The sequence below is a fragment of the Lissotriton vulgaris genome, chromosome 11, assembly GCF_964263255.1.
Source record: "Lissotriton vulgaris chromosome 11, aLisVul1.2, whole genome shotgun sequence".
NCBI classification, from domain to species: Eukaryota; Metazoa; Chordata; class Amphibia; order Caudata; family Salamandridae; genus Lissotriton; species Lissotriton vulgaris.
Window position 1 is genome coordinate 1,078,800,481 of NC_141699.1, and position 13,070 is coordinate 1,078,813,550.

A 13,070-nucleotide genomic window follows, 5' to 3' on the forward strand; every position below is an offset into this window, starting at 1 on the left:
ACTCCATCACCTGCTTCTTACTCGCTTGTATTTTTCTGCCATCCTGCCAATGTGGGATGTATACGGGTCACATCTCAAACCGTTTGCACCGAAGTTAGAGAATCTACTGATTAGGCCCACTTAGTAGTGACGTTTGGTGCTGGAAATTCTATAAGCTCTGACCCAGATTCTTTATAAGTACCCAGGTGTGCTCGTACTTATGGAGGCTCTATGGTGGGGTGTGCAGCTTTCTGAAGCAAGGGTGCGCAGAAGTGTTGGGTGGTGTGCAGGAGATGCTGGGGATAAATGTGACTTGCTTTGATTACCACCATGCTGACCGCCATGCCACCTGGCTGTGGGGTGCTTGAACTGCCGCTATGGTCGGACCTGATTTCTTCAATGTGCATGACTCGGCTTGGGCACTGGTCCTGTGATGGACTGGCCTCCTGGCTAGTAGGGACAGTGCGCTGGTAGCCTGCAATAATGGACGTATTTCAGGAGTAGGCAGACTGTAAACACAATTGGCCTTCCTCTAAGGCAGTATCTCCTAACTTATTTGCGGCATTCTTACTTTAAAAAAAACAATCTACATGCATGAACATTTTTATTGTGTTATTCTCTATTATTTGGGGGGCTTGGCATCTAACGTAAAGCTGCAAAAAAGTTTTCACCACATGAAGCCACCTCTTAAATTACATCCAGTTTACAAACATGAGACATGGCAAACACAGTTGTGTAACAAATACTAGCAGGGAATGACTTTTCAAATGTGAGCACTGCAAAATGTTCTCCTCTTCTAAAAGGTGCCACGGTGGGGGAGCACAAAGGTTACAGTCATTCCTGGACTGTCGGGAGAAGGGTGAGACGTGGTCCAGGGCCAGTGTGGTAGTAGTGCTGGGTGTAAGCTGTAGTTTCCGCCTGCCGCTGGAATGGGTGTAAACATTAATGGGTTTTGAGTTGCCAGGTCCTGGACTGATGTGTGGATGGCGATTATTCCTCAGCTTTGCTATTAGGGTGGCTCTCATTCTCCAGGCTATCCATCTCAAGGCCGGCTTTTATTTACTCCTTGAACCGGCTCACACTGTGGAGAAGTGTGGCTCACTGGTTAGAAGCGACAGACCCTGAAGCAGAAGTCAGCTCGGGACCAGGGTTCAATTCCCGACGCGGCAGGGTCTTGGGTCAATGTCCGCCAACTCGATAATTCTCGCCTCGGTGCCTACGCTAACCATGGGTCCCACTCTGCAACTCTGGGCAATAGCTTGCTTAATCTCCACAATGGCCCTAGCAGCGCTGGGGATGCCTGGCTTCACCTTGGGGGTGCCCTCTCACAAGGTTAGCCAGGATGGGTTCCCCAGCGGTATACCGCGCCAGGACGCCACGTAACGAGGTAACAGTGTGCTTTACAAGTATACATACATTACATTACCATTACCATTGGCATTGGTAAAACCTCAGGCACGGGCCGACCCTGCTCTCATTGTTTGCTGCATAATTAGCCTTTTCTATGTTCCCAATTGATAGCACATGTCAAAGCAAAGCCCATGTCCTTAAAAGTAGTGTGCCGGTGACAAGAAGCATTCACATCACTCTAATTCTGTTATTATCCCTATCTACAGGCTCCTGTAGCACTATACGTTCTTTTATTTAGTAACGTCACTTCCATCCCGTATGAGACCTAGAGAGCTCACTCCAACTCTCCTGATGCATGCACATTCATATTTCTCATTCTTATTTTACTTCAATACAGGGATCTTGACTCCATAATAGTGCCGCTAACAGCCATAACCCAAAAAATCACTTAGTCATGATTTAATTAGCACTATCTCTGAGTAATGTCCAGCTTAGCTCTAGTCACAAATTATCAATAAGTAAATGCTTTCCTTGCATAATTGCTGATTGTAGTTATATGGAGGGCTGCTTACTTTTGAAAATAAAACCAAGCAGGAGGCAAAGTCATGCCCCATACTGTCATCAGGCCTCCCATTTCCGGTGCTTAATTTGACAAGGTGGTTGCAGGTGGTGGCCACCAGCACTCGTTTTTGGAGACTAAAACAGTACAAGAGAGTACAAAAGAGAAAGGCAGAATATGTGTAAAGAAAGAGGACTGGAAAAATAGAGACAAGAGCAGAAAGCAGGGATGAAAAAGAACCTGCAAAAGTAAAATAAAGGCACAGGGAGTGTTTGGTGGTAGCGGACACAACTGTCAACCCTGCATTCGGCAGCACTGTTAACGAGCTTTTGAGAAAAACTTTGAGCCCCGGCACATATTATTTGACAAATTAAGCACTGATTTCAGCAGCCTGCGGCCTCTGCTTTCAACAGAAGTCAATAGGGGAAATTCATTCTTCTGTGATTGGAAACATGTCCCACATTGTAAATGAATTAAATATGAACAACTTATATATTAAACCTCAAATAAACATGTTTATCGGTTGTTTGAATTAAATAACGTTATAAGCTGTAACTGGTCAGTGAAATGTCAAATGCACAAAAAATTGGTATGTTTTGCTATTTTTAGCCACACCTCCGACTCCGCCCACTGATCCACTACTCTGCTTATTCCCGCCCCCTGAGTCTCCGCCCACAGTTCCCCTACTTCTTTGTCCCCACTTCGACCACTGACCTGTGCGCATGTGCAGCCTGCACGTGCATCAATTTGCAGAATGCACTTGCGTGCGTGTGTGTGTGTGTCTGACTTTGTATGGGTCTATGTGGGGCACTGTTGTGCATGCATGCGTGTGTGAATGCCTGTGTGTCTGTGTATCCGTGTACTGCGTGCTTGTGAGTGCACGTACAGGGTGTATAAGTGTGCACGTCAGTGGCGGCTCCCCCATTGGTGTGTTTTATAGGGCGCGTACTGTTGCCAAGCGATGTCAATACCGATTGGTGAAAAGGCAACGTTTTCATCTTTTTAAAATAACAGAACACTCGGCGTTGATTTTGAGTGACTGAATCAGCTCTTTATTTGAGTGGTTTTTCATATCCGAACAGCAGCCTCCAGAAGAAAGGCGGCCGCCTTGGTAACACCGAAGATCCCCGCTTAGAGAACGGCAGAAAAGACAAGTTTTAGAAATGAGACAACATCCGTTTGACAGAGAAGAACGCTGTGTCCTTAATACAAGCGAAGGTGCTTCGTCTGAAAGGAAATGCATTAAGGGATCTCCTAGCAAGGAAGCACTTAACCAGGAAAAAACAGAAACAACTGCTTATAAGTGCCCATTTTACCGAAGGAACAAATCAAAACGCTACTAGAAATCCACTTTGCAGTAGCAAGCGCTATATGAAAAATCGCGACATCTTCGGAGGGAAATTCCACCATCCTGTAATTACACCATCATTTACAGCAGGGGTCTCCAAACCGGTCCTGGAGGGCCGGATCCATGCCAGATTTTTTACATATCCCAATTGAGATACATGTAGTTATTTTAAAAATCTGGCATGGATCCGGCCCTCCAGGACCGGTTTGGAGACCCCTGGTTACAGACTGTGTGCAGTATCAGCAAGAAAGCACTTTACCAATGACGTAAGCAGGTTCGCAATCTGTAGCTAATGTTCTCTAAGTTTTAAAAAGGTTCCCCTAAGTAATTCAGTACATGTTTAAGGCAACCTATGAGTTGGCTCCAGTGAGTCACCGAGAGGGTCACATTGGGTGATGTGGTCTGTCTGGCATCGGAATAATGACTTCTGGCTTTGAATCTCAGCTTCCTGACTTGAGCTCATTGTGTGATCTTCGATCTATAATTTTAAGTCAGTGTGGCTAAAGTTGAACAACAGATTTTTGATGGCAGATTTGTGTCTGTGCTATACATGAGATGCTGTCAGCTCTCTCTGACGTCAGGGTTTCTATGTCCTTTACAATGACCCCCCAAACTAGCATATGTGTGATCAGGGCCTGAGTATTGCTGCATGGAAAGGTCGTTGTCGCCTGTCCCTCCCATTGGTTCCTGCAGGCATGGAAATGACCCCAGTTTATTATTAAGCCTGGGCAAGACGTCATCTTCAACTGTGTTCCAATTGTGTGTGATGCACACCTGGGAGGTGATGGACAGCCCCGGCTCAAGTTAAGCTCAAACAAAACTGAGGTGAGGGTGGCTGGTGTTGGGGCTGACGTCCGGCTGGACTGTTATTGTCTAAGGGATTCAGGGAGATGCATCAAAGGGTTTTACTCATTCTGTGTCTATGGGAAAATGCTTTAGTACGTATGGCCCCGTTTAGACAATGTCAACTCACTCTATTATGGTCTGACCAACTACCTCCTAGACGCTTCCAGAACCAAGGAACGTACCAGGTGATAGGTGCCTCCGGATCTGCTGCCCTCGCCGACCCTTCTCAGCCCTGTCGTGGCTTCCCACCAAAGTGGAACTGTAACATTCATCCATCAACTCATGATCACTGCTTTCATTCAGAAACCCAACAATGCTTATTTCCTAGGCAGACCAGTGCTTAATTTGAGCCAGTGTTTTCAGATGCTGCCACTTAATTACCAGCACTGGTGCTTATGGCAGTCTGCCACATGGTGGTGCTGTCTGCCTAATATATGTATGAGCAAAACTACAGCAGTTTCTTAATTTAATTTACATTTACAATGACTAACACCTGCCTCCCAAGCCGTTCATGTAGCTGTGGGGGCCTGGAATAGTCTAAATTGCCACACTTGTAAGAGTGCGATGGTTGGTTGTTGTGTTTGAACTGTCATTGGCAGCGCTGGCAGGGGCAGTGGATGATGCAAACTGTAGCGCCCTCCTGACGAGAGCCCTCACACAATTTTTTTTTTACAAATTAAGCACTGGGGCAGGCAATGTATGTCTTTGACTTGTTGGCCATCTATGCATTCTAGAGAGGTGATGGAGGTGGGCGCAGCTTCTTTGTGCAGACCCCTCTCTTTGAAACTCAATTCCTCCCTCTTTACTCACTAGAAAGCTCTCAAGACCTCTCTCTTCTCTGGAGAATTTTAATACCTCTGTAGCTGTTTTTCTATCCCTAGAGCCAAAAAACGTTGCAGGTGCAACTGAGTGCACTGAAAATCCCTTGTATAACATAGTATGCTGCATTAGACTCGGGAGAGGAGTTGGCCTAACGGCTAGGGCGGTCGCCCTCGAATCTGGGGAACCGGGTTTAAGTCTCGGCAATGACGCTGAACATCCTGTCATTCTTGGTAAATCACATAGGGCCAGATGTAGGTCGGCAAATACCGGTCGGTAACGGCCGATTTTCGGCCGTTACCGACCAGTATTTGCAAATGGAGATGTAGGGGCCTTCAAATATACAGAATCTGTAAATTTACAGATTCGGTACATTTACCGATTCTGTAAAATACCGAATCGGTAAATAAACTGAATCGGTAAATCCAGATGTAGGTGGCACTGAAAACAGTGCCACAGGCCATTACCGATTCGTTATTTACCATGTAATTCTATTGCATGGTAAATAAGGAATACCTGTGTACATGCACATCTGTGCATGTACACCTGTGCCATGTGGCACACAGACATGCCCTAAGGGCATGTCTGTGTGTCACATGGCACACAAGCCTGAATCAGGGGTGCAACAGGGTGTCGAAGTGACACCCTGTCACCCTTGCAAAATCGGTAATTTTACCAAATCGGACAGGCCCATAGGAATCAATGGCAATTATTGAATCAGTAACTACAGATTCAGTAATTACCGAATCATACAAATTCTGTAAAAATTACTGAATTTTTACCTACATCTGCTTTACCGAATCTAGAATACCGAATCGGTAAAATTCGGTATTCTAGAGTCGGTAAATCAGATTAACCTACATCTGGGCCATAATCTCCCTGTGCCTAACAAAAAATGAATGTGTCTTCATGTAAAGCCACTGCTGCTATGTAAAGCGCTTTGATACCAGATACCTTCGGGTCAAGTTTGCGCTATATAAAACTCTGTAAAATAAAAGAAATAGACTTGTCACTGACAAAATGTGTGAAATCAGAACAGGTCACATGGTCCCATGAGTGGAGGAGAGAAAGGTACCCAGATAGCATCCAATGTAGGAAAGGAATTGGGAGAATTTATGTAAAAACTGGAAAAGTCTGTTCACAAGAAAATGGCACCTGCTACTGCTTACCACCAATATTGGCAGTTTGGTGCGAAACATGGCACCCGAATGTCTAAATGTAGGAAAACAGAATTCTGCGCAAATGCCAGCTAGGCCAATATCTATATTCTCATGAGATGTATTCAATAATAAAAACGGTGCACACCCCTAGACGATATATTAAGGCCCTAATCATGGCCTGCCCGTAAATATGGGCATTGTTCATTAGCAGTGCAATTACCTGAAATGCAAATTGATAATTTAGCACAATTTTACCACAAAATGTGTCAAATCGATGCACAGACGCATTGCACAATAAAAAAGTGCAAAAAAACACAAGTGGCGCAAGCTTCAAAGGCTCGCGTTCTGGCCGTTTGCATTACTCTTGTGTGCTCGCTGTAAAATTGTGCTGCTAACAGTGTGTATTTGCACGACGTGGCATAATGGCCTAATTTCGAACATTTTGAGTAACAAGTGTAAATTGAAATTCCTTAAATTATATATGTTCTGCTTGCGCAATTTAAATTTCACGCGGTCGTTATATCTACTGAAACGGATATATCCTGACTATGGAGGATTGGAATTTGTCGGGTGTGATAAAAAGCACTCGTTATGATCACTGTCCTGGGAGTTAATAGTACATTCGATAAATACAGATGCAGCTAGGGGCCGTATGTGCCCACTGGTGTAGAGCCGCCTGTTGTAATGCCCCAGTTACTTACTGGTAATCTTCATTACTCTGAGCCCTGGTCACCCCAGGCATGGGGATTGATTATGTCCAGTTTGGTGCATTAGACTTATTTCATTGGCTTGGTAGATTACAGGATGTGCATCATTAGATCCTCCCTTTTGTGGTGGCTCTTGGGTAACGGGGGCCATCTTGGAGGAACTTTTTTGCTTCAGCTAAGGAATTGGTTCAGTCAGAGAGGAGAGGCGTCTCAAGCATAAGGACTGCATCCAGAAAGACGGACGAAGAAGTAATGCAGCATGTTTCCCCCTCTCCAAGCTGGAAAGCTCACACATTTTATGAGGTTTTACCTGGTGAGATGTGTGCAGGTGAAAAAAATGAGGGTTTACCACACAAATTGCAATCCTGATCCAAATGTGAACTCAAGTTTGTGCCTGAATTGGGATCACAAATCTTCACAGCACGAGGATTTGAGAGGAAGGAGAGTATGTGAAAAGTAAATCGAAGTTCAAGGATCAACCTTAACCCCTTCCGTGCGGCCGCGATTTTCCCCGTGTGCGGCCGCCGGCAGAACACGGGCGGGCCATGACGAACCCCAGCCGTCATCAGCACACGAGCACCGTAGTGCATGACGGCTGGGGTTCGTCACCAGCATGGAAGGGGTTAAGAGTCTCGAGCGCCATCAGCTCTAACTCCCCAAGAGCCTTAATCAACAAAGCCTGCCCAGACGGAGTCCTTGAAACAGCCTCAAAATGACCGAAACATATAAACATCTATAGCATTTAAACCCAATGGTGAATATGGCGTATAGCGTGGGGCCAGATTTCACATCTGGCGACGTGATGTTTTCATGGGGAATCAGTCCTGGCATAACTTATTTATACCCTGGCAAACATAGAACATCAGAAAGTGATTTTCCTTCATTAAGGGACTTACATCTGGGGGGCAAGGAGGCGGTTGGTCTGAAGCTGAGGCTCCTGTTGTAGAAATAACGTTTTATGGGTTAACACAGCTTCTGGGCTCTGGACCGAGAGAAGGGGGATCAAGGTGGTCTCTGGAGAAAAGTTGTGGTATTAGATGGATCGAATGAGTAGGCGGCCCAAGACCTTACAAATGGGCTTGGGAGTGCCACACATTCTGCTGAAAATAGTTGGTAAGATAGTAATAAAAAGTGCCACAGTTTGATAAAATGATTAACCTGACCACCCCAGTTAACCCCCTGCTAGAAACATGTCCCAGATCAGTGACAGTTGAAATCGGAATTGGTTGCATACAGAATCTCATCAGAGAGGTCAATAATAGAATGGGAACTGGGTACGCCACCCCACTAATCCATAGCCGGGTTGAGTTCGATTGGCATGAGTGGACCTTCACTGATATGACCTCTGATGTTCTATTTCTGTGAAAGACGCTTGCACCGGCAACACTATGATTACGTTGAGTCTGTGTGTGATAGAAGCTTGCCCTGCTGCCGTGTTTACTAGTTTAAATGTCTAGTCCTTGTGAATATTTAGTGGCTCAGTGGACGTATGCATCCATGCCAGGACTCCTGGTCATAGGTACAAGTTCTAGCAGGTCCGCTCACCCTTTCATCCTTCCAAGGTTCATGCCAGGACTCCTGGTCACAGATACAAGTTCTAGCAGGTCCGCTCACCCTTTCATCCTTCCAAGGTTGATAAGAAGGAGTTCTGAGGCTAATAATAAAAGTGTGTGATTGCCTGTGGGTGTGTGTGTGTATTTCTGTGCCTTGAATTTGCTGTGCTTTTGAGGGAGGTGCTCTCTGCTAGGAGTGAACATATTCAATGCACCGGAAGGATGCTTGTCTCCCTGTCGTCCCCATAGCCTCTGCTTATTGAGTGTGAGGGAAGCTTGCATTTCCGATGCCTGTTCAGTGTGGATAGGGAAGCGTGCACTACCGGTGTCTAATCAGTACCTGTTGCATTTCTGGTGGAAGCTTACACAGCTGCCACGTAATGAGTGCCTGTGCTATGTGTAGGTGCGGGCAGTATGTATGTGTGTTATTTTTTCATTTGACTCACGTTAACATTGTCTGGCAACAGGTTTCATCTGATTAGTATCAGTTTAACACCTAAATACAACCACAAGCAAATGAATGGTTACCAGTGATCCCGGCACTGCAAGGCAATCGATGTGGAAGAGGTTTTGGTAACTTTTGATCCATTTGCGCTCAAAATATTTTTGGGCTTACAGATAATGGATTATGCGGTAAATGCAGGTAACCCAAAACTATGCGGAGAATGCCACATAATTCCAATGTCTCTGCATATATCTTAATATTGCTTCTAACAACCTTCCACAGACACCTTTCAGTAACAAATCCACATATGTGGCAAAAACAAATTCCTGGATTTATAAAAACACACATGTTGTTCATTCCTTTTCACTCTCGACCTCTCTCCCTTCCTTCTCCCCTGAACAGTTGCAATGGAAGCGCCTCCTGGATCGAATATTCAACGAAAACTTCTCAGAAGATGAGGAGGTGGTGGTGCTGGCAACAGAGTACATGCAGAAGGTGTCCGAGCTCATCAGGACCACCCCGACCAGGTGAGGGCGCCTAGGAGGGTGTGGAAGGGGCCTGAAGGTGCAAGGGTTATCACTTTATACTAGGCCTGGACGGTAAATTCCGTTCTGCTGGCAGGATTTGGGTAATTTGGGTAATTTTGCGTTCCGCGGAGAAAGCAGAATTGCCAACAATTCCGCGGCTTCGCAGATCTTTTTTGCTTGTTCATGCTTTATAATGCGTGTTCGCAAGATATTTCCTTTCGAGCATGCAAACAGCGTTCGCGAACAGGAAAAAAGCATCGCAAATGGGTGGAACAAGCAATTCCGCATGTTTGCGGAATTTCTGCTTGCTCGCAGAGATTTTTTACCATTTTGCGGACTTTGCGTATCGCAACTATGCAAATTCCGCCCACCCCTACTTTGTACATAAAGATGTTTCTAGTTACCAAACACAAAGTGGTGGTTCATAATTAAAGCTTCCAGTTTTTTCCATGTTTACTGATTTTTACAGCTAAATCCGGACAGAAAACAATCTATTTTCTGGTCTGTATTTATTTTTAAATATTGAAAAATGCAAAAAAATAGGTCTTCACAGTTCTCACTAGTATCAATCATGCATGCTGGGTCAATCGCTGTGCAGACCGATAAGTACGGATGTTAAAAAAAGGAAAAGGACGGCTTAATGAAGCTTAAATAACAGCAGCATCACAGCTGTTTAAGCTGTTCTACAATTTAAATGATTTCTAATTACTTTATTGTACTGTAATTGGCTAAAACCTCATTCAACTTTCAAACATAAGTATATATTTGTTGGTTCAATAAACACAGAAATATACCCTTAGCTGCTTAATTTGTTTACACAAAGCACAAAATAGGCATGGATAAATACAGATTAATTTGATAAAAAAAATAAACATAAATAAATACCCACAGAACTGTAATATAAATACCATAAAACCGAGAGCCCTATTAACAATTTAAATGACTGATGTGACGAGACCACAGCACTAATCGGGATCACTAAAGCATCTCTGAGGTAGTGTGTTAAAGAGGGACAGCTAGCCAGGTGCCGCCAGGTTATGCCCGAGGACAACACACATACAATGTGGCTGGTGTGGCAATGTCATCACAAATTTAAAGAGATGCCACAAAAGGAGAGGAGAAAATAACAGAGTGCTTAATTTGTAGAAGGATATGTGTCCGGGCCCAGGGTTTTTCTCAGAGGCCTTTGGCTGGTATTATCGAAAGATGGGGCACCGATACCAGGGCTGCGTAGTCTTGATTCCACCTCATGCCTCTTTAATCCACCACAAGATAGCCACTGCCTCTTCACCTCACTCTTACAGCTTTCTTTTTGTTATTGCTTTCGATTTTTGTCACAGATTTTCCGTCTTTCTCTTCCTTCTTCTTTCACCCTGTTGTGTTTCCTTTCTCTTGCTTCTGATCACCCTCTGTAGGGAAAAATGAACGCCGGGCCACAAACATTAGCGCAGGTGGGCGCCACCTGCAAACACCGGCTCAAATTACACACTGAAATAACAAATAACACAGGACACCTAGAAGCAGATCTGGGCTCGGTCAGATATCCTGCTCTGACCATTCCTATTGGTCATAGGGCACGAGAACAATCCCTGTTTTATGTGTAGCTGGTGGTTAGGGTTGGGGTACTGGGCAGAGCTGGTGCCAAATGCCCGGTGCCTAATGGGCACATTTGATGGGGTTATGGGTACAGGACAAGAATAGAGGGCACTAAAGGGGCATGGGATGTGGTTACAGGGCACAGGTACCTGGTTAGTGGACTGAGGGTAAGGGCTGAGGGCACACCTGGGCGCTTTGATATTGCATAAGCTTCGTCATAGACCACCGGGCAAAGGTCATAGGTTTAGCCTAAAATGCACTTGGGGCGGGGTACTGAGCATAGGACATGGCACTGTGTCAATGACCCAAATATTGGAATGTATATAGCATAATTCCCTTATTTGGTTTTGCCCAGCTGTGGCAGCATAGCTACGATAGTACAACCCCTTACAATATAAGCATTGTGTTGATGTGAAATAAAGACACACCCATAAGCCAATATAGTTCTGGCTTTAAGGCAAGAATCGCACCCCATAAACTGAACAACACCCTGTTGGCTGTGGTGTAGTTTGCTGATGACTCACATGCATGCAATGTATGACCAGGAGTGAAGTTGAACTTGTCACATGCGATCATATAGTGGCTTCACAATCTCAGGTGAGTGCTTAATTTGAGCTGGTGGGTCCAGTGCTTGGCACCAACACGTATTTGTCAACACCGGCACTTATGACAGTCTGCCACATGATGGCACTGTGTGTCTAATTAAGAGATGAGCACAAAAGTTGTTTTTTAATTAAATATACATTTAAAAGTACAAATGCCCGTGGCCCAAGCCATTCTACTAGCTTTGGAAGCATGGAATAGTTTGAATTGTTGCACTTGTAGGAGTGTGATGGTTAGTCGTTATGCTAGCACTGTCATTGGCAACCCTGGCAGGTTCTATGGGTGGTCCGAGCTGCAGCAGCCTCCTGACAGGGCCCTGGCACTTATTTTTTGGGTAATGGATGCATAGAGGGGTGGGTCTTAACTGCAAGCAGGCTGAGAAGTAGGCACTGGAGGCCAGAAGAGGCAAGGAGGACTGGTAGAGCCGGATAGTAGGTAAACACCAGTAGGTTTGTAGTGAAATGAGCACCGGTAGGTCCTGAGATGAAACTTCAGGAGCAGGGGTCGGGAAAATGGAAGTCTGGTGGATAAGTCCAGGAGGTGGAGAATTCCAGTATAGGAAGAGGAGTCAAAGATACGCTGTAAGGCTTCGGAGGGCTGGTAAGTCCAGCATGGGAAGAAGGGAAGGGGAACTACAGGAAGTCTTAGAAGGACCATTTGTTCGTAGATGGCGAGATAGTAATGGCAAGAACTGGAAAGCTTCAGAGGACAGGTAGGTCAATGTCAGGGAGATAGAACAGGAAATCTTTGAGGGGCTGGTAGGTTGCTGATATGGAGATAGACCAGGATATTTTTGGAAGGCCAGTAGGTTGCTGATATGGAGAAAGAACAGGACACCTTTAGAGGATCGGTAGGTCAATGATATGGAGATAGAATGGGATATCGTTGGAGGACCGGTAGGTCAATGAAAGGGAGATAGAACGGGATATCGTTGGGGGACCGGTATGTCAATGATAAGAAGATCCAACAGGTTATCGTTGGAGGACCGGTAGGTCAATGATAGGGAGATAGAACGGGATATCGTTGGAGAACTGGTAGGTCAATGATAGGGAGATAGATCGGGATATCGTTGGAGGACCGGTAGGTCAATGATAGGGAAATAGAACAGGATATCGTTGGAGGACCGGTAGGTCAATGAGAGGGAGAGAGAACAGGATATCGTTGGAGGTCGGGTAGGTCAATGATAAGGGAGATAGAATGGGATATCTTTGGAGAACCGGTAGGTCAATGATAGGCAGATCGAAAGGGATATCGTTGGAGGACCAGTAGATCAATGATAGGCAGATCGAACGGGATATAGTTGGAGGACCGGTAGGTCAATGAAAGGGAGATAGAACGGGATATCGTTGGGGGACCGGTATGTCAATGATAAGAAGATCGAACAGGTTATCGTTGGAGGACTGGTAGGTCAATGATAGGGAGATAGAACAGGATATCGTTGGAGAACTGGTAGGTCAATGATAGGGAGATAGATCGGGATATCGTTGGAGGACCGGTAGGTCAATGATAGGCAGATCGAAAGGGATATCGTTGGAGGACCAGTAGGTCAATGATAGGCAGATCGAACGGGATATAGTT

General features: G+C 45.2%; 1 protein-coding gene across 1 annotated transcript in view; it reads left to right on the top strand.

Moving 5' to 3' along the window:
• The window catches only part of ECEL1 (endothelin converting enzyme like 1), a 207,682-nt gene that overhangs the window by 84,490 nt on the left and 110,122 nt on the right, over nt 1–13,070 (top strand). Inside the window, exon 5 of the mRNA XM_086944957.1 lies at nt 9,169–9,293. Coding sequence (XP_086801083.1) covers nt 9,169–9,293 — 125 coding nt within the window. The remainder of the gene's footprint in view (nt 1–9,168; nt 9,294–13,070) is intronic.